Source organism: Mauremys reevesii, linkage group 1 (genome assembly GCF_016161935.1).
Source record: "Mauremys reevesii isolate NIE-2019 linkage group 1, ASM1616193v1, whole genome shotgun sequence".
Lineage (NCBI taxonomy): Eukaryota > Metazoa > Chordata > Testudines > Geoemydidae > Mauremys > Mauremys reevesii.
In genome coordinates this window covers 153,891,081-153,913,674 of record NC_052623.1, presented here as the reverse complement: position 1 = coordinate 153,913,674, position 22,594 = coordinate 153,891,081, and the positions used below count along the sequence as shown (strand labels likewise).

The window sequence follows — 22,594 nt, the reverse complement described above, 5'->3', positions numbered from 1 at the left end:
TAAATCATGATTTGAGGACTTCAGTAACTCAGCCAGAGGTTAGGGGTCTGTTACAGGAGTGGGTCGGTGAGGTCCTCTGGCCTGCAATGTGCATGAGGTCAGACTATCAGGGGTTCTCACTGTTGTGTATTTGGTTGTCATGGTTTTTGTTGCTATGGCAACTGAGTTAGATTATTATGGGTTAGCTCAACCGGTTTCAACCGGCTGGGTGAGCTCTCTGTATATCTGTAAATAAAATGGAGGTTTTGGTTAGCTGCCTGCTCTCTGGCCTCAAGTGATTGCTTCCTACACCGGCTGCCCCAAGGATTTAACACTGGCGACGAGGATGGGATCCTGGTGCTGCTCCAGTAACAGAAGGAAGTAGAAGTCAAGGTAAAGAACAAACAAAAAAAAGCTGCTTGTTTGCACTGACTGTGAAAGTGAAACTAAAAATCATGGCTACTTTGACCAGGCCCCTGGAGCCTTTTGATGAGAATATAGAGCAATGGCATGTGTATACTGAGCGTTTTGAGCTTTTTGGTATTGCAAATGACATTACAGAAGCGAAGAAGGTGCCAATATTCTTAACTGTTGTAGGGGCTAAAACCTACTCTCTGCTACGCAGCTTACTGCACCCTGTTAAGCCTGAGACTAAATCTTACAGTGACATTGTGGAAATCCTGGGGTCTCATTTCTCCCCAAAACCACTGGTAATTGCTGAAAGATATAGGTTCCACAAAAGAGACCAAAAGGAAGATGAAACAGTTGTACAATTTGTAGCCATTTTAAAAAAGCTAGCAGAACACTGTGAATTTAAAGAGATGTTAAATGATGCCCTGCGTGACAGGTTAGTGTGTGGCCTCTGCAGTGAAGCTATACGGAAGCGCCTACTGACAGAGGCTCAGCTTACCTTACAGAAGGCTGTTGATATTGCTGTCTCCATGGAACTGGCTACAAGGGAGGCACAATACATTGGTGCATCCCCTAGGGTGCAAAAAGTGTCACAAGAACTGACCCACAAAACGGTGCAGAGTCAAGAATGTTACCGCTGTGGTAAGCCGGGTCACCAGGCATCGGAATGCTGGTGTAAGGACCTGGTGTGTCGACACTGTGGCAAAAAGGGACACATTGAGTATGCCTGTAAACAAAAGAAAAAGAGGCCTGTGGTCTGGCTGACAAAAAGAGGAACCTTGCATACCCTAGAGCAGACCCAGGATGATCAAGGTGACACCTCCTCACAAGAGGAAGTGCCACTGCATGTTTTGTCTTTGGCAACGGGCTCACATTAATACTGGGTAACCCCTTTATTGGAGGGCAAACCTATACGCATGGAACTAGAAACCGGTGCAGTTGTCTCGCTGGTTCCTGAGACTGTGTATAAGGAAAAGCTACAGCATCTTCCGCTTAAGGCAACAAAAACTGTTCTGAAGACGTATACAGGTGAAGCTGTGCCCATGTTGGGCACTATTGATGTTAAGGTGGAGCTCAATGGACAGGCAGCTAAATTGCCACTGTTTGTGGTGAGAGGTGACTACCCAGCCTTAATGGGTAGGTCTTGGCTTGGGAAGATTCAACTGAACTGGGCAGAAGTGCACCGGATGACTAAAGAAGAAACCAGTCTAACCCCTATTCTAAGGAAACATGCTGCTGTTTTTGGAGATGATTTGGGAAGTATGAAGGGAATCACTGTGACATTGAACATTAAACCTGACAGTCCACCAAAATATCTGAAAGCCCGAACTGTGCCATATGCCATCAGGCCAAAAGTTGAAGCAGACCTGGAGTGCCTGGTCACCAATGGAGTCCTAATACCAGTTACCCATAGCTCATGGGCCACTCCTATTGTTCCAATCGTGAAGAAAGATGGCTCTCTCCGGATTTGCGGTGATTTTAAAGTCACTGTCAACCCAGTGTTGTGTGCAGAGCAATACCGCTTCCCGCATCGATGACCTCTTCGCAGGCCTGGCTGGGGGACAAAAGTTCAGTAAGATTGATCTGAGTCAAGCATATTTACAGATGCACGTCGATGAAAAGTCCCAAGAGCTGTTGACTATTGTGACTCATAAGGGGCTTTATCGATACTGTCGTCTACCCTTCGGAATAACATCTGCTCCCGCCCTGTTCCAGAGGGCTATGGACCAGATCTTGTGTGGCTTGTCAGGAGTTCAGTGCTATCTGGATGATATCCTGGTCACTGGAAGAAATGAAGAGGATCACTTAAAGAATTTAGAGGCTACCCTACAAAGACTGGAAGAGTATGGCTTACGAGTTCGCAAAGACAAGTGTGAATTCTTCAAGCCCTCTGTTGAATATTTGGGACACATCATTGATTCTGCAGGTCTTCATAAGGCCCCTGCAAAAGTTAAAGCTATTGTGGAGGCTCCCCCACCTCGAAATGTAAGCCAGCTGCGCTCGTTTCTAGGACTCCTGAACTATTATAGAAAGTTCATCTCGCAGTTAGCCACACTACTAAAACCACTTCATGAGCTCCTTGGGCAGAACAAGGCCTGGAAGTGGACTGAAGTCTGTGATGTTGCGTTTAACAAAGCTAAGGATGCATTGCTAAATTCTGAAGTTCTAACGCACTTTGATCCATCCTTACCACTGCAATTGGCCTGCGATGCCTCCCCTTATGGAGTGGGAGCAGTCGTGTCACATATTATGCCTTCAGGAGAAGAGAGACCTATTGCTTTTGCTTCACGCACTCTAAGCAAAGCAGAAACTAACTACGCCCAAATCGAACGTGAGGCATTAGGAATTGTTTTTGGAATTCGGAAGTTTCATCAGTACCTGTTTGGGTGAAAATTTACTCTTCTCACAGACCATCGACCTCTGACATCAATTTTTGGACCCTACACAGGCATTCCCCCATTAGCTGCTAGTCGTATGCAACGTTGGGCATTGTTACTTTCAGCACACACATATGAAATCAAATATCGGAAATCCACTCTGCACGGCAATGCAGATGGCCTCTCAAGGTTGCCTTTGCCAGTCAAACACCAAGATAGTGCCCAAAAGGAAATCTTCTACTTTGAACAGGTAGAGAATACGCCCATCACTGCTACTCAGATAAAGAAGGCAACTCGCGTTGACCCAGTATTGTCCCACGTTATGGACCTGGTGATGCATGGAAAATCTCGACAAACCTCTCCGGTCTCATCCGACCTTGTTCCCTACATGTCCAAGCGGACGGAGTTATCGGTCCAATCTGGTTGGTTGTTGTGGGGGAGACGTGTCATTATTCCACCACCACTGAGATCACAGATGTTAGAACAGTTACATTCCGGTCACTGTGGAATAGTGCGCATGAAGGAAATTGCACGAAGCTATTTTTGGTGGCCTGGACTGGACAGCGCTATTGAAGAGAAGGCAAAAGCTTGTATGTCATGTCAGGGTGTGACATGACATACAATGCACCCCAGTGGGCACCCCTACACCCATGGGACTGGCCTGAAAACCCGTGGCAACGTATTCACGTTGACTTTGCTGGCCCCCTTGAAGGAAGCATGTTCTTGGTGGCAATAGATGCCCATTCTAAATGGCCAGAAGTCTCTATAATGCAGTCCACTTCTGCAGAGAGTACTATCCAAAAACTACGAGGACTCTAGTCGTTTTGGTCTGCCAGAACAACTTGTGAGCGACAACGGACCGCAGTTCGTTTCTCAGGAGTTTCAAAATTTTATGAAGGCAAATGGGATACACCACATCACGTCAGCACCATATCATCCGTCCACCAACGGATTAGCTGAAAGATTTGTGCAGACAATGAAAAACGCTTTGAAATCAGCAAGGGGACAACACTCCATTCAAAAGCGTCTGGATACCTTTTTACTTTCCTACAGAAACACACCTCATGCTACGACCCACGCATCTCCGGCCTTTCTAATGATGGGACGACAGCTGCGCACTTGCTTTGATCTGCTGAAACCTTCTGAACCCCGACAAATTGTGCAACATCAGCAGCAATATCAAGTCATCAGACGGGCACCCAGAGCAAAAGACCGAACCTTTAGCCTGGGACAGCCAGTTTTGGCTCGGAATTATACTTCCAGAGCTAAATGGGTTCCGGCCACAGTCATCACTCAAACAGGACCTGTTTCCTACACAGTCCGGACTGCAGAGAATCTTACCTGGCGGCGACATGTAGATCAGCTGTTGCCAGGTCATGCCAGTCCTCAGGACCCATCTGCAGTTGAGGGGTCTGACTTCACCTCTTCTGGTGAGGGACCGAATCACGAGTCATCTGTTTCTGACTGTTCTCCTCCATTACTGCCGGCGGCTGAGATACCCCTTTGCCCAGCACGAGCTGATACCTCCTCCTCACCTGTTCGTGCTGCGGACCCTGAGCCCCTAGTGCTTTCGGGTGCAATAACACCAGAAGTTCGCCGTAATCCACCTAGAGACAGAAGGCCTCCTCATCGGCTGGATCTTTAGCTAGGGCGAACCCACGGTTATGGGGCAAAATAATCCCCAGGGTTTAGCCGGGAATGGAGGCAGTCTACCCTCCTTCTCTAGTGTGCGTTTTATTTAGGGGATGTTCTTATTGGGGGGGAGGAATATGTTGTGTATTTGGTTGTCATGGTTTTTGTTGCTATGGCAACTGAGTTAGATTATTATGGGTTAGCTCAACCGGTTTCAACCGGCTGGGTGAGCTCTCTGTATATCTGTAAATAAAATGGAGGTTTTGGTTAGCTGCCTGCTCTCTGGCCTCAAGTGATTGCTTCCTACACCGGCTGCCCCAAGGATTTAACACTCACAACAAAAATTTTGGTGGCTTCAGAGTTCAGCTACCAACTCTTGCTGGTGACTGCTCTGACAAATTTTCCTAACATACCTAATTAACTTTAGGAAAAATAAATAATTATGCACATATACATGTCCAGATCATTGTAATTCATTTATGTAGGGGTTTGGGATTTTTTTTGCAGATGCAATAATAAAAATAATGTTCAGTTGTATTTTGGTGTGCCTGTCCCCTGCTGCCTCCCCTAGTCCCCCTCCCCCCAATCACTCTAATCCTCGCTGCCTTCCATAGCCTCCCACCATCTTGCCAGCCTCCCCATTGCCCCTCCAGGCCCCACTGCTCCCTCCCCATTGCCCTGAGCTCCCTTCCATGGTCTTACACCCCAGGCTCATCCCGCTCCTTGTCTTGACAATGGTGCTCAGTAAGGCCAGTCCTGCTGAAGTCCCACTACCCTGGGCTGAAACCCAGAGCCCAGTGGCTGAAATGGGGACGTGGTTTTTGAAGCCCGAAGTCCCACAGCTGAAGCTGAGGGACTGGAAGCTGAAGCACAGAGCCCGCCGCCAGAGCTCCATGGCTAAAGCCAAGCAGAGGGGCTGCCTTGCCCCCTCCCCCATCTCTGCCCAGGAGGCTATTGTGGCTGCAGGAAACCCCCTGGTGGCTGCATGTAGCCCCTTCCAAAAATAGACAAGATAAAATGGAGCATTGTCATCTAGTGAGTCACTGATCCACAACTTAAAAGATATTCTCTATTGCAGTGGTTCTCAACAAGGGGTACATGTACCCCTAGGGGTACACAGAGGTCTTTTAAGGGGTACAGCAACTCATCTAGATATTTGCCTAGTTTTACAACAGGCTACATAAAAAGCACTAGTGAAGTCAGTACAAACTAAAATTTCATACAGACAATGGCTTGTTTACTCTGTTCTACATACTCTACACTAACATGTAAGTACAATATTTATGTTCCAATTGATTTATTTTATAATTCTATGGTAAAATGAGAAAGGAAGCAATTTGTCAGTAACAGGGGGCTGTGACACTTGTATTTTTATGTCTGATTTTGTAAGCAGGTAGTTTTTAAGTGAGGTGAAACTTGGGGGTATGCAAGACAAATCAGCCCCCTGAAAGGGGTATGGTAGTCTGGAAAGACTGAGAGCCACAGCTCTATAGCCCCGATCCAGTAGACTTTAGCTAGGGATGCCTAAACCAAACAGATATTGGGGAGAGCTTGGAGGACAGGGAAGGGTGTGGGGAAAGAAAGGCAAGCAACTTTCCCTTTTCTAACATTAATAATTCCACTACGATTAAAAAAAAACCCTCTAGATTTATTGTTTAGAGCTATCATTGGCAAGTTCTTTGCCTTTGCATTAAAAAACCAATGGCATAAATGTGCATTGCAATTTTATAGCTATAGAGATGTGGCATAATTTCAACATCCCCTGCTCAAACTGATGGGCTTATTTACACCACAATAAAACCCTCCATTTGGCAAAGCTTGCAATGGATGCACTGGATATAACAACTTAAGAAAGTAAAAGTTGCTAAATCAATATTCCATTATTTGTCTCTTATTAGTGTTAGTTGTCATAAAAGTGAAGCTCAGGAAAGATAAAAGCTTATACGAGTTACTCAAAAGGATATAATGAGAATGAATTCATTGTACGCAACCACTATGTTTTTAATATTTCACTATCTTTCTTAATAGAAATATAATACATTTCTTCAAATATGATTGGACAAAGTTGCTCCGCTCTGTTCTTTGTGGGATTAGTCAACTATCAGCTGAAAAGATCTTTTTCAAGTTTAAGCAGAAATAAAAGAATACTTCAATTCTAAATTCACCTTGACATAGACTAGAATGAAAAAGTACCATTTCTGTGAACAAATATTCCTGATATTTTAGTTCAAAAGGTAAACGAAATGGACTACAGGGAAAAAACGTGAAATAAAGAAATGAATACATTGTATCTTTCCTTCTCAGTCGTCTGCCAGTTTAGATTCATACCAATGCTTTTTAACCAGAGCAAAAGTCTTGGTGATCCACACCTTTAATCTCTCAAGGCTACAGGCAGACACAGGGGGAAGACTTCACTACTCTACATTCAGAGATATTTACAGACTCAGGGCTGATCACAGATGATTCTTGAACATTCAAATGTCTGTACAAACATAAGTTCTGTCTCTCTTGATTTCACAGGTTGAAAGCGTGTGATAGATTAAGCCAAACTCTTTCAATTTCACAACTCTAGTCTTTGAAAAGGAAGCAACAAGAGGGGGTATTAATATCAGGAGTTCCCTCTTCTACAAAAGATATTGTAAATCCCCTGGTTTTAGGCTAAAGAATCTGGGAACATTATTAATATTAAAATGAATCAACCATAATATATGTATTGACTAGGGCTGTCAAGAGATTTAAAAAAATAATTGCAATTAAAAAAATTAATTTTGATCCCACTGCACCATAACCATCAGAACCAGCCAAAAGCTAGATTAAAATCCCTCAACCCTCTATGGAACTGTATCAAGATCCTTACACCCAACTTTGATACTGAGGCTCAGTGGAGAGTCACATGGAGCACTTCAACTGTTCCAAAGAAACAGCTTGCCATTGATCCTGTTGAGGAACCACCGGGTTTTGATTTATGTCAGAAAGACTGGTGGAGATTGAATTGCACCGGGACATCTCATGGGAGATGTGGACACATCCTCTATAACTGGAAAATGAGGCAAACACCTGTATGCAACTGTGGTCAGCAGGCACAAACAAATGGAGCTCATCATAACACTAACCCAGGAACCTATCCTTGCAACAAAGCCCAATGCCAACTCTGTCCACATATCAATTCAAGTGACACCATCATAGGACCTAATCACATCAGCCACACCATCAGGGGCTCGTTCACCTGCACATCTACCAATGTGATATATGCCATCATGTGCCAGCAATGCCCCTCTGCCATGTACATTGGCCAAACCGGACAGTCGCTACGCAAAAGAATAAATGGACACAAATCTGACATCAGGAATCATAACATTCAAAAAACCAGTAGGAGAGCACTTCAACCTCTCGGGTCACTCAGTAATAGATTAAAGGTGGCAATATTGCAACAGAAAAGCTTCAAAAACAGACTCCAATGAGAAACTTCTGAACTTGAATTAATATGAAAATTAGACACCATCAACTCAGGTTTTAATAGAGACTGGGAATGGCTGAGCCATTACACACATTGAATCTATTACCCCATGTTAAGTATCCTCACACCTTGTTGTCAAAATGTCTGAAATTGGCTATCTTGATTATCACTTCAAAAGTTTTTTTTCTCTCCTGCTGATTATAGCTCATCTTAATTAATTAGCCTCTTAGAGTGGTTAGGACAACCCCCACCTTTTCATGTTCTCTGTATGTATATATATATCCTTGCTATATGTTCCATTCTATGCATCCGATGAAGTGGGCTGTAGCCCACGAAAGCTTATGCTCAAATAAATGTGTTAGTCTCTAAGGTGCCACAAGTAGTCCTCCTTCACATCATATCTGAATGTCCCCTTCGTTCATTTCCCAGGAGCCTGAAGGACATTCACCAGCTCAGTGCTGAGGCAATGTGCTGGCTATCAAACTTGGATATAAATTTGTAGTTGTTGCTACCTACCCAAGCCATACGAAACAAGAAGAATCTCAATTAAATGTGCTGTTAAAAAATAATAGAATACAATTTATTTAAATATTTTTGGATGTCTTCTACATTTTTAAATATATTGATTTCAATTACAACACAGAATACAAACTGTACAGTGCTCACTTTATATTTATTTTTATTACAAATATTTGCACTGTAAAAAACAAAAATAAATAGTATTTTTCAATTAACCTAATACAAGTACTGTAGTGCAATCTCTTTATCATGAAGGTTGAATTTACAAATGTAGAATTATGTAAAAAAAAAAAATCCCCCAAAACCTGCAAAAAAAAAAACCACATCAAAACTTTAGAACCTACAAATCCACTTAGTCCTACTTCTTGTTCAGCCAATCACTAAGACAAACAAGTTTGTTTACATTTCTTGGAGATAATGCTGCCCACTTTTTGTTTACAATGTCACCTGAAAGTGACACTGTTGTAGCTGGCATTGCAAAATATTTTTTGCACCAGATACGCTAGGGATTCATATGTCCCTTCATGCTTCAACCACCATGCCAGAGGACATGTGGCCATGCTGATGACAGGTTCTGCTCGATAACAGTCCAAAGCAGTGCAGACCAACACATGTTCATTTTCATCATCTGAGTCAGATGCCACCAGCAGAAGTTTGATTTTCTGTTTTGGTGGTTCAGGTTCTGCAGTTTCCTCATCAGAGTGTTGCTCAGACTTCTGAAAGCATGTGCCACACCTCAACCCTCTCAGATTTTGGAAGGCACTTCAGAATCTTAAACCTTGGGTCAAGTGTTGTAGCTAGCTTTAGAAATCTCACATTGGTACCTTCTTTGCGATTTGTCAAATCTGCAATGAAACTGTTCTTAAAACAAACAACATGCTGGGTCATCATCTACCACATGCTATATATGGCATGCTATAACGTGAAATATATGGCAAAATGTGGGTAAAACAGAGTAGGAGACATACAATTCTCCCCCGAGGAGTTCAGTCACAAATTTAATTAACACATTATTTTTTTAACGAGAATCATCAGCATGGAAACATGTCCTCTGAAATGGTGGCTGAACCCTGAAGGGGCATATGAATGTTTAGCATATCTGGCATGTAAATACCTTGCAACGCTGGCTACAAAAGTGCCATGCAAATACCTGTTCTCAGTTTCAGGTGACGTTGTAAATAAGAAGCCGGCAGCATTATCTCTCGGAAACTTGTTTGTCTTAGCGATTGGCTGAACAAGAAGTAGGACTGAGTGGACTTGTAGGCTCTAAAGTTTTACACTGTTCTGTTTTTGAGTGGAATTTTGTAACCAAAAATAAATCTATATTTGTAAATTGCACTTTCATGATAAAGAGATCACACTACAGTACTTGTATGAGGTGAATTGAAAAATACTATTTCTTTTGTTTATCATTTTTAGAGTGCAAATATTTGTAATAAAAATAATAAAATAAAGTGAGCAAAGTACACTGTAGTCTGTGTTGTAATTGAAATCAATATATTTGAAAATGTAGGGAAAAAATGTAATAAATTTCCATTGGTATTCTATTGTTTAACAGTGTGATTAATGATAAAAAATTTTAATCACGATTCATTTTTTGAGTTAATTGCGTGAGTTAACTGCAATTAATCGACAGCCCTAGTATTGACCAGTTTAAAGGGCCATCAACTTGAAAATTACATTTGTCTAAAAATTGTGTACTTTACTATAGTAACAAACTGCTAAGATTTGTTAAACCTGAAAGTTAGCATGAAAAATGTGTATATTTTCTAGTTTTATTTGCTCTGTGCATTTGACAGTAATTGGTGTATAATCAGTTTAGTTATTTCTCCTGTCAGTTAGCTTCTTTCTTACTCAAAAGATCCTTATACATATTAACAGAGGAGCAGAAAATCATTTACTAAAAACGAAGGAACATAAAAATTAATCAAGATATGGTATTTCAACGGTGGACTATCTGAATATGGAATTTTTTAAAAATAACCAATTTTTAAAAATCAAATTGATAAGTGTCCTTTTAATTGGACACATCTACATAAACATAAGATTATTATCCCTATGGGGGTAATCAGTTATGCTGGATAGCACATTTTCAATTACCTGAGTACCAAACTTCATGCCAAAAGAACATTACTTACCTGTCAAAATTCTTTTGAGGATAATAGCCATGATAGAGTTTTAGTTCCTGTGATTCCAACATGAAATGAACTGGGAACTCCCAAAGCTAAAACATTTTGGGGCCTGCTGGCTCCATTGGCCATCACAGTAGGGAAGCTCTGTTCAGTTGTCTTAGCAGACCTCCAATAGCCGGTTGCTTTGGCCTTTTGCTCAAAAAGGATTATTGTTTTCCTTTCTTCAGATTTGACATTTAAAATTATGGGGGGAGGGCACCTAAGAGCAGGGCTGCCCGGGGAGGGGGCAAGTGGGGCAATTTGCCCCAGGCCCTGGGCCCCACAGGGGCCCCCAGGAGAGTTTTTGGGGCCCCTGGAGCAGGGTCCTTCACTCGCTCCGGGGACCCCGGAAAACTCTCGTGGGGCCCAGGTCCCTGGAGCTTCTTCTGCTCCTGGTCTTTGGCAGCGGGGAGTCCGTCCGCCCCGGGGTGGACGGACCCCCCGCTGCTGAATCACCGGGTCTTCAGCGGTAATTCGGTGGCGGAGGGCCCCCACTGCGGGTCTTTGGGGCACTTCGGTGGCGGGTCCCGGAGGGGAAGGACCCCCCCTGCCACCAAATTACTGCCAAAGTGGGGGCCCCCCGCCGCTGAAGACCCCAGTCCCCCTGAATCCTCTGGGCAGCCCTGCCTGAGAGCCCTTCCAATAATTAGATTTACAATAACCACCCTGTAGCATTATATATAAATAAACCCCACTTGCCAACAACCTTAAATAATTAAATGAAGATGACAACTTACTTCAGGCAGCAGACAAAAATAGAAACTTACCAGAAAAGCCACTCACCTTCAAATCATACCCAGGAACCTACTCTATCCCTTCCCTCAAAATCTTGTCAAACATGTGGCCTTTGCAGCATTTCCAGGAGGTCACCAGATTAAGGAGGGGGAATCGGGTTCTGGAGTCAACACAGGGAATGACTTGCCAACAGCCCTCTCTTTATAATCCAGCTTGAACACCCCTGACTGCAGTTGTGACAGTATGGCACAGGGAGAGACGGGATTTAACTAGTATGAACGCAATGCCTATTAAAAATCAAAGAGAGAGACAGGATAACCCTCAGGTTGGCTGGTCCTAGTGCTTTATAGATCATAACCTTAAACTCCACTTGGAGACTAAAGGGACAGCCAGTATAGAACTTGGAGCATGAGGATCATGTGCTCCTAAAGAGATGCCCTTGCTCGATAAATGAGCCACTGCATTCTGCGCCAGTCCTAGTGTAGCCCCATGGAGAGCATGTTGAAATAGTGTAATCTTGAGGTGAAAAGGCCTGGATAACAGGGGCAAAATCCACATCTGAAAGGAAAGGGCACGGCCTCCTGGCCACAGTAAAAAGCTGACAGAGTTACTGCAGTAATATGCTAATACAACTGCAGCTTGGCATCTAGAATCATACCCAATCAGCAAACTCCAACAGCAGATGCACTCCCTCAGGCAGAGGAACTGACATCATCCCTGCCAGCTGGTTCTCCCAAACCATCATTATGTCAGTCTTGTCTGTGTTGAGCTTTAGCCAGCTCACGCTCATCCATGACCCAAGCTGAATTAGACACTTCTTGAGGCACTGACCCACAGCATTGTTAGCATTGGATGAGATAGAGCCATACGGTTGGGTGTCATAAGTGTAAGCGAGTGGACTCACCCCACGGCGTCTCCTGCTGGTCGTCGGAGGGAATTAGCTCATCCCAGCTCCGGAGCGCCCTCTGCAGGCCGGTGATCTGCCTTACCTCCCTCTGGCGCCTGTGTCCCTCCCAGGACCCAGTGCCCCTTTAACTGGGGTGCTGTCCCCTGGCAATAACCCCATAGTTCTGGGTCTCCCCCTCCCAAGGGAACCCCCACCCACTATCCCCACTTTGCCTCAGACTATGGCTACTGCCAGTCATCACTTAGCCCCCATTCACTGGGGCAGACTGCAGTGTATCAGCCACTCATCACAGGCAAAGGGGTTTGGATAGGCTGCCTCTGCCTATCCGTGGGCTGCCCCTTTGCAACTCCAGTTGCAAGTACCCAGTTGGCCTTACCCTAGGCCTGCAGCCTGGGGAGTTTCCAGGCCAGAGCTCCCCAGCTCCTCTTGCCTTCCCCCAGCCCTGCTCCACCTTAGGTACCCAGGTATGCTCCCTAGCAGCCAGGTCCTTCTCCCTCTAAAGCAGGGGTTGGCAAACTATGGCATGTATGCCAAAGGTGGCACGCAAGCTGATTTTGCCTGGCACGCGGCTGCCAGCCAGGGTCCCGGCCGCCAGCCCCGCTCAGCCTGCTGCCGGCTAAGTGAATGGAACCCCAGGCCGGCAGGAGACTGAGCGGGGCCGGCGGCTGGGACCCCAGACCAGTGGCAGGAGCACCACCCAGCTGCCCCCTCACTGTGCTCGGGTTCTGCAGCTCCCGGGAGTGTGAGCCGCTGGGGCATGGGGCCCTGAGCCTGCTGCAGGAGGGGCGACGGCGGCAGCTCACGCTCCTGGGAGCCTCAGAGCCCAAGTGTAGCGAGGGGGAAGCCGGGGGGTGCATGGGGACTGCTGCCCGCATGCATCCACTGCAGGAGCAGCCCAACCAGGCGCACCCCCCGGCTGTCAGGGGGCAGGGGGAGGGTTGGATGGGTCGGGAGTTCTGGGGGTCCTGTCAGGGGGCAGGGAGCAGTTGGATGGGGTGTGGGAGTCCCTGGGGGTCTGTCTGAGGGTGGGGTGTTTAACTGGCCATGTGCATGCACCATAGCTGAAGCTGATTTGTGAACAGTAGTTATAAAATTGTTCAATTGTTCAAATTGTAGGTCTATTAAAAAAAATCTCCTCCCCCAAATAACCCCAACCCACCGAATGCTCACAGGATCAAGAATAATTTGATATTTGCTTTAAATATACAAAGGACTGGAGAACATAGTAACATTTCCTCCACTCAAATGGGTACAGAGACATGACAGAAGAATTCTGCTTCTGTCTAGAACATGAGTTACCAAAAACTCAGGAATGGAATTTTGACACGTATACCCCCAACAATTTTATCATATCCAAACTTTTCCATTCTGTCCTCTACTGTTTCAAAGATTATTTGGCACAGCTCAAAACAATGTTCATGGGGAGGGAAGTGTTAAAATAAGTAAGTGGCCCACCTCCATGCAGTCACTTACAGTGCCGGCTCCAGGCACCAGCTCAGCAAGCCGGTGCTTGGGGTGGCCAAGGGGAAGGGGCGGCATGTCCCTCTTGGAGGGAAGGACCTGCTGCCGAATTGCCGCTGAAGAAGCAAGTGGCACCGTGGAGCAGACGCCGATCACAAAATTTTTTTTTTTGCTGCTTGAGGCAGCAAAAACCCTGGAGCTGGCCCTGGTCACTTTTACATTCTTCGTAGTTTCATGATCTAGTGGTTTGCACCTTTGCCATGGCTATTTATTGCAGGTCTGTGCTGTGTGTTGATGTAGTTCTACTAAGATTTGATATCTGCTCTGGCCTTAAAGTAGTTTCCTTGCTTGTAAAATAGTGTGAAGTACCTGGGAGAAAATATCCTCTCTTTTTAGCAACAGCAGACCAGGTAATGAATGTAAGAGACAAGAGATTCTTCTATCGTTTTTAGTATTATAAAGATTCCTTTGGTTTCTAGGGAATATACTTGGGGCCTACTGTGCAGCTACAGGACTTTTCATTGTAGTGGATCTATTGTTTGCTATCAATATAAAATTCTGCCTCAGCTGGGTGGGCAAGGCAACCAATTTCTTCTAATCTGCACTATATTCTGGGCCAAGACTCTGCTAAATTACACGATAACAGTGTGGCTGAATCCACGCTCATAGAATTAAGTGCTTAAACTTTCTATAATGCTTTGTCCCCTTGAAACATGCCAGCAAGAAAATCTCCATTCTTTCTCTGAATGTTGCTCCAGTTGGCCATTGTTATAAGATACTGTATGTTTTTATATTTCATATATATACACACACATATATTAATTTAAAAACTCATTTAGTGATGGTACTAGTTCTTCTGTTTTAAAATTAGCTTAAAATTTGAGAAAACATTTTCATCAAGATGAGAGACAATGGAAGTTAATACAGCACCTCTGTTATAGAAATCAATGTTATTTTTATTCCAACTGCACAGAATTGATAGAGGCATTAAAAGAATTTAAGAATAGCTTTATTTAGCATGCCAAAAACATTAACAAAAAATCATCTATAAACATAAGCAAAATGTTTAAATTCAATAATTTAATGTAAACCAGATCTTTAAAAAAATTTAATACTGTAATCGAATAGGTTATTTACACGCAGTGAAGACGGAACTACCTCCCCACGGGTGTCCAAAATTAAACAATCTCTAAATCATCTGATTTCCATAATTTCTTAAACAAGTCACCCATCTCCATGTTGGTCATTAGTAAACAAATCATTTTAGTTCTGTACAAGATTCACCTCTCAGTGTTACAGTCAAAGCAGGGAGTGCAATACCCTGAATTTTCTGGCAGTCAGTCAAGATTACTGCATGTTCTTACTTGTAAAACATTCAGAGAGGTAAGGCTGTAAATCTTAGCATCACATTTATTGCGGGACAATGTAATTACAATTGAAGAAAAAGTAGAAGCTATAGTTTGAAAAAATAAAGCTTTATAAAAACCACTACAAGTCAAACTGTCATTTTAATCATATCAGAAAGGCCAAGCATAAAATAAAAGTTCTGTAACTTGTTACATTTAATAGAACCCTTAACTTTTAAAGCTAAAAAAATATTTTTTGTAATTTGGAATCATTCCAGCATACGAGAAAAAGCACTTATTATCTTAGTAGAGGAAAGAACATTTTAAATGACTGCTTTATGCAGTTTCTTGTTTAGTCATGTAAATTGCATTCACTGAGACTTTTGGCCAGTGAATTTAAAATTGTGCTTGTGTGGAGTCTTCAATCAACAGCATAGTTCTGAAAGTTATCATGGATCACTGTGAACATTTGATCTCTATTTCAAAGGACAAGCATTATTTCTTTATTGCAAATAATATCTGCACGATGTTGCAACACATTTTAGTTCAGGAACATTACAGGGGCTTGGTTGGTTCAAGAGACTGGTAGTGGAATACTGAGCATTACAACTTTCAGTCATTGGCATAAATCCAGAGCAGAGTGGAAATGACCAGAGGTTATCTGACAACTGCTTAATGGCCTATGTGAAATGAGTGATCACCATGCATTTCGTAGGGAAAGAAATCCACATACATAAAAGACACCATTGCAACTGGCAGCCTGTTGGCAGGCTCAGAAGAGACCACTATGTGTGTTGGCGTGAAGAGTAAACTATGATCTCCCCTTCTAGGCAGTTTCTGCATGTCAGTGATGAGGCACATTGGTTTGGTACTGTGTGCCCAGAGGCAGTGCATTAACTGGTCTGCAGTGCAGAGGGAACTTTAATGTCTAGAGCTTGTCAATCTAGTACCTTTCACAAGAACTAAATTCACTTAAAAGAAAAAAAAAATCAGATGTTCCAGAAAGAAGACATCATCATAAACAGGACTAACTGAAGGGAAGGATGGAGAACAGAGGGGATAAGAACATTATGCTATCTTTTTTCCCCAATTGCAAAATTCACTTAATTACTGCCCTCTGTACAAGTACAGCTGATGTGTTCCAAAATTTCTTAGTCTCACTTACTGCAATCCCTGAAGTATCATATTTAAGCTGGGTGAATATGCTATGTTGATGTTTGTTCACACACAAATACTTTTCTCAGCCTTCCAAGGCCCAAGCGTAGGATACAGTATGTGACAAAGACCCAAAATGAAAGACAAAATATTCATGCAAGAAACTTAAAATGCCGTAGACCATGGCCCTTTGGTTTAAATAACTTTGTTACCAGTGTTTGATTCTGATGTAAATAATTTTCAACACTAAAAGGAAGGTGACATCAAATTTGTGTGGAACATAGGCAACATTTCAGACTAAAATAAATGACAACCCTCAAACGGAGGGACATTTGAGAGGTATGCACAGGAGACCACATTTGTACCTGCTCCATACTCTCAGTATGGATTCCCCATCTTTAAAACTGGCACGGGAACACACGCAGATGGAACAAAACAGGGAAGAGGTACACAGTATGAGTCCATTAAATTATATAAACGGTAGTAAGCTGCATTAAAGTGCTACAAGATTCTCTTAGTAATTTTTAAAAAGTTGCACTATTCTTCCTGCTTTTACTTAATACTGGTGACAACAGGAGGTATTGCAATGGCAGTAGCTGAGCTGGAGTTTACAATGTCTTCATACTGTGGGGGTGGATCTAAGTGATGCTCCGTTTCATTTCTTATGCTGGTTTCGGCAGTGGCTTCCTCGTATGAAGGAGGAGGGTCACCGTTTGACAGCCTTGTTGATATTGAGTCTGAACGTCCATCTGGAGAGCCCAAATATCCTGGAGACAACCCACTGCCTTCATACATTTCTTCCTGCGGGGAATGAACAATGCTGAGCGGCGGGGGAAGAGGACTTCTACCATCAGCCACAGCACTATCACCAATGGCTTCGCGGGCTCCCCTATGCATGTATACAGACTGTCTACGCATTTTCTTTTTAAACAGGCATCTCCATATAAGAAATACGATAAGGAGGATAACAAAAAGGCCAATGATTAATGGAAATGCGAGGTAAAATGTATACCAATGATGTCCTGTGTTACTTTCTCTCTGGAGTCCTCCATTTGTGTATTCTTTCCAGAACTCCCTCTAAAACAGCAAGACAGAATAAATCAGAAGCTATTAAAAATAGATTTTAAACTGGTCTATTTTCAATAACAAAATTGAAGCAAAGTGTTTTGGCTTTCAATAAATGACCACCTAGATATTTAATTGGTGCAGATATTGTATAAAAAGTTTCCTGACTTCTTTCTGAAGTCATCACTGAGTTTGAGTTTTTTTTAAAAGCCACCTAACTCCTACTGCTCACAACCTTTCTGTTTCAGCACTCAATAATCACAAACCTACATTAGAGATAGGAATGGATTAGAAAAATAACCTGAATTGATTTTTAGATAATTTGTGAATGCAACAACTCAAAGTCAGATCTATTTTTGGAATTAAAGATTATTATAAGGTGTTTCAACAGGGAAACATTGTTTCAGAATGATGGACTATTTTGACCCAGCATAATTATGCTGCACTGTCATCCTACAAATCAAAACTTCCCCACCCTCTGGCTTATAAAATAATAGCTGTCAGCTATTTATAGCTAACCATAGCTTTTGCAATATATGGATAACCATATTACATATACTTAAAATAGTCCAGAAAACTTGGTATCTCAGGTAAAGATAGATGAATCAACAGAGTATTGGAAATATGAATTGGGGGGAAGGGAGAATTAAAAATGAAACATCAATATTTTAAGATAACAGAAATTATGTTATTAATATTTTAAAATTACAATAGCTATTGCAAAAGCATTAAGAAGTTGGGATCAAAGTCCCATTGCTTTAGCTGCTAAACAAGGATAATGCGGGCTTCCTGTCCTAGAGAAGTTTTCCACTGCCTGTATCTTGTGAAGTAGCACAGGTATCATGCATAGTTAACATAGACCAAATGTAAAATACAGGTGAAGTTACGTAAACCTCATCCCTTTGTTTCAGACAAATAAGGTTAGTAAACATCAATTATATTCTGTGCTTGGAGAAAACAAAAAATCCTCCAATAATAAATAATAATAATAAAGGTATCTACATGTTACATAAAAAAGTCCTGGGCTCAATATAAAATATGAAGTGATTTTTTTTTAAATATACATAACACTTCACATAAATTACATCACTCTACACATTCTTAAACCTAGCACTAAAAAACAACAAAAAACAAGAGACTTGGGGTTTATTTAGGCAATGTATTACAAGTGCAAAAAAAGCCATCTTAACTGATCTTTTCAAAGGTAAACGCTACACTTGGACATTTATCTTATTAGCACAATACAATTCCACCATTCTCACAAGGTAATAGTTTTATGACCACATGCACCAGTAACTAACAATGCAACAATCATTTCTTTCCCCAGGAAAAAGGTCTATCATTCAAAAGGACCGATCACATACATAAAGCAAGCTAGGGTTCCCTCTAGATATAATCTCTGAAAATCTAGTTAAGACTAGATTACAAAATAAGCAGATTCTTGGAAAAGTTGGGGGGGAGGATGTTAAAAAAAACCCTACAGATGTAACAAAGAAGCTAGCTTAGTCCACATTTTTAGGCGATAGGGTTATACATACCCCTTCCCCCAATATTTAATATGATCTAGAATGAACATAATTAAAAAAAAAAAAGCAGCTTCCTTTGCCTTTTCAACACTGTAGAATTTGACATGTTCCCACTATTCCAAGACTTCAAGATCTTAACTAGGTCTGCAAAGCATCTGTATTTTAAGATGTGGTCCAAAATCATCTAAGTCAGTGTTTCCCAAACTTGGGACGCCGCTTGTTTAGGGAAAGCCCCTGGTGGGCCGGGCTGGTTTGTTTACCTGCCCTGTCTGCAGGTCCAGCCGATCGCGGCTCCTACTGGCCGCAGTTCACTGCTCCAGGCCAATGGGAGCTGCTGGAAGCAGCGGACAGTACGTCCCTCAGCCCGCGCCGCTTCCAGCAGCTCCCATTGGCCTTGAGCAGTGATCCGCGGCCAGTGGGAGCTGCGATCGGCCGGACCTGCAGACGGGGCAGGTAAACAAACCAGCCTGGCCTGCCAGGGGCTTTCCCTACACAAGCGGTGTCTGAAGTTTGGGAAACACTGATCTAAGTAAAGCCATACAGCATAGATTTCAAATGAGGGAAATAAATCTTAACCTAACAAACCAAATGCATTTTTTAAAATTAAAGTTACTTAAAAAAAAAATCACATCTATATCACAGTAAAATGCAAACCCCATACAAAACAACTCTGTTGAAATCTCTGGAGATTCTAGAAGGCATTGTCAGTGGGATACTTGGGAAAGCGGAAGAGCATTACTGTAGGAAAGGGATAGGTTAGCTGGGTGGGATCATATCTGGAACAAAGCTGGTGACGAAGTAGACAGGGACTGCAAAGGGATAATTAACCAAAAGAGCTTCATTCTTGGCAAACAATACCTTTTCAGTCAAAAGTGCTGGTTTCAGAAAAGCCCCCACCACACGCACCCCTTCTCTTTGTTTTGTGTTCCTTAATCAGAAAGCTATAATCTTTAAAAAGCAAGTTAATAAGCATGATTACTTAAAGTACTATGCTGAAAGCAGATTATGAAAATGGCAAGGTAGGGCTCCATGTTTACTGCAATCCAGTGACTCCCACATCATGCATGTTCAGTTTACAAGATTCTTCTTCCTAACTTCACTACAGAAATCAACCCGGGCTCTGAAAGTCAAGCTGGGTTCTTTCCTTTCTTACACAGCACCACTGGTAATAAAGTTTCTGCTGGCCAAATAATGCCTTTAGGGAAGACTTGCGTACTTCCCCCATGCCCTCAATCTGTTTCAGGGGGGCATGGATCAGCGTTCACATCACACTCCCAGTCAATGCCTGGGCCAGGGAAGCTAATGATCCAAGCAGTGGACCAATTCGGTGATGAAACCTAGTCATGTGCCACTCGAGGCACGCTGCGCATATGCTAAGAAGAAGAATCTGGTTCAGGTACAACTGACTAGAATGTTAACTGGAACTATGTCAATCATTCACTAGGAAGACCATCATTATTATTTATTTGTATTAGAACCCCGCTTTGTTTCATCATTCTGCTGCGTAAGCTGTGCCAAAGTGGTAAAAGCTTATTTTGGCTAGAGTCAGGAAGTCTGACTCTGAAACCACAGAGCAGATATGTTGAGTAAGAAGCTGCCATTTTTAGGTAGCCACTTTGCAGAACACGGCAGCACTTTACGTGAATGTAAGTTAGGTTTTTTGAGTTATTTTAAGATGCTAGATATTGTAGAAACAGATTACAAACTTATATATGCTTTCCAGTATAAGGATATAGGGTTAACAGATTTCATTGCCACTTATAAGCATTTTAATAGTTTTCAAGTACTACCCCGATATAACGCTGTCCTTGGGAGCCAAAAAAAAAAAAAATCTTACTGCGTTATAGGTGAAACCGCATTATATCAAACTTGCTTTGATCCGCCGAAGCACGCAGCCCCGCCCCCCGGAGCACTGCTTTACCGTGTTATATCCAAATTTGTGTTATATCGGATTGTGTTATATCGGGGTAGACATGTCTTTTTTATCTCTAAGATGTGCCTGCTACAGGAGCTGGTTTTGTGGTTCTCCAGAATGCTGGGAAGCCAGTATATCTCCTGTTCGTTCCCTCAAAGAGAAGCAGCAGCAAAGCTAGCTCCTCTTCATCCTCCACAGAGAGGCAGGCCATTGACTCAGGGTGCAGGAAGATGAGGCTATCTATGGGGTTTCCGTACAACTGGAGGGGTGTGTGGACAGCTTCAGTAACTTAAGAGTTTAAAGCTGCTTTAAGGACATATGGGGGTTTATCATCTGTTTTAGTTTATGGACATTCTTTTCAAGCTTTAAGATAATTTACAGTCCCTCAAAGCTAAAGCACTTCAGCTCTGTGAAACCGAAATTCTGTGCATAAACGAAATATTTCAAAATTCAAGAATACTTAAATTCCCAATTTGTAAAAAATATTCCTTAAGTAAATTATTTCTACCTTTCTTCCCCAGTATCGTCAATTAAGTTGCTTGCCAGCAAAGTTTGTTTAGGTAGCCTACGTCTCAGATGGAAACATCCATGTTTTTCCTTGGAGGTTTCCTTTCCAAAAGCCGTAGTGAGCAGGCTTGAACATCCTTAGTGATAAGCTCCAAGAAGATTTCAACAAGATACAAGTTTAAGATTATGGGCTTCACGCAGGGTGAAGTTATTTGGGCCTGTTAGGTAAGAGGTCTGTCTAGATTATCATAATGGTCCTTTCTGGTCTTAAATCTATTAATTGAGGTTTGTTATAAAGAGGGTTTTATCAAAGTTTAGAAACATCTGACTCCACTGCTGATGAGTTTCTTGCTATCCACCTCTAAAATAGTGATACAGGATTGTAATTGCAGAAATTGAAAAGTCTTTAATCTGCTTTTGTTTCACAAGACAGATATGCTTTAATATCCAAGAGGAGACAAGGATCACTAATCAAGAAGAAAAAACTCAATTAAAAATACCACAAACTAGTTCTCATGCAGCAATTTTCATCTCTAGATTTCAAAGCACAAAGAAAGTAAGTATCATTGTCCCCATTTTACTGATAGGGAAATGGTGGCACATGGGATGGAATGACTTCAAGTCAGAAGATTACTTCAATTGGAGGAGAATGCAAAAAGCCAAAAACAGGGAGCCATCTAAGTGATATTTTTAGAGCCCAAAGGTTCTCATGAATTGCTGGAAAAGCAAGAGAAATAAAAACAAAACATTTGTAGACTTGGAATAGCTAAGAAAAAATTAGAAGAATAGTTTAAAAGCTGGAAAACATTAGTAATCGCTACTTGCAACACAAGCCCATCTTACGAAATTTTCTTTTAATACACTAAATAATTTAATTGGTGTGATTTAGAAGGATACATTCAGCAACCATTTGTTCTCAATCACTGTAGCATTCATGGCTCTGAAACACTAGGATTATTTTAACACTCCTAAAAGGATAGCAAATTTTATGCTAGGTAGGCCACAGAATCGGATAACTGATGGAAAAGACCAATTTAAGATACTTCTGCCAATGCAAGCTTGTTCTGTGCAATTCCTATTGCCTAGACAAATCTAATTTTAAACATCTCAAGGGATGGGAACTGCATCATTCATAGATAAAGTTGTGTCTAAGGCTGGGCATTTGACTGGTCCAAAAATAATTGGTCAATTCACCAGTCAAATATTGTCAAAGATGGTCAAATATTTTAAAGCACTAATTTATTAGCACAGTAACAATGGTAACAAAAAAAAAAAAAAGAGTAAGACTTCATGGTCTCCAATAGGCTTAGTCTTAGAGAGAGACACTTATGCCTAATTACTAAAAAAAAAGGTAATTCTTTCATTTTTAGAGCTTCATTTCATTGGTGTTTGCATTTTTCCGAGGTATACAAAGACAGACAGACAGTTTA

At 42.2% G+C, this 22,594-nt stretch overlaps 1 protein-coding gene and 1 pseudogene across 5 annotated transcripts in view; one reads left to right on the top strand and one right to left on the bottom strand.

Annotated features, from left to right (window-relative positions):
• The first annotated feature begins 1,929 nt into the window (after positions 1-1,929).
• On the top strand, positions 1,930-3,897 carry LOC120406575 (annotated as a pseudogene).
• A 10,744-nt stretch (positions 3,898-14,641) lies between these two features.
• The window catches only part of PRRG1 (proline rich and Gla domain 1), a 47,138-nt gene continuing 39,185 nt past the window's right edge, over positions 14,642-22,594 (bottom strand). For all 5 annotated transcript variants that reach the window (XM_039519898.1, XM_039519899.1, XM_039519903.1 and 2 more), the window contains one exon: positions 14,642-17,228. In XM_039519898.1, the coding sequence (XP_039375832.1) occupies positions 16,704-17,228 (525 nt within the window). In that variant the 3' untranslated portion in view covers positions 14,642-16,703. The remainder of the gene's footprint in view (positions 17,229-22,594) is intronic.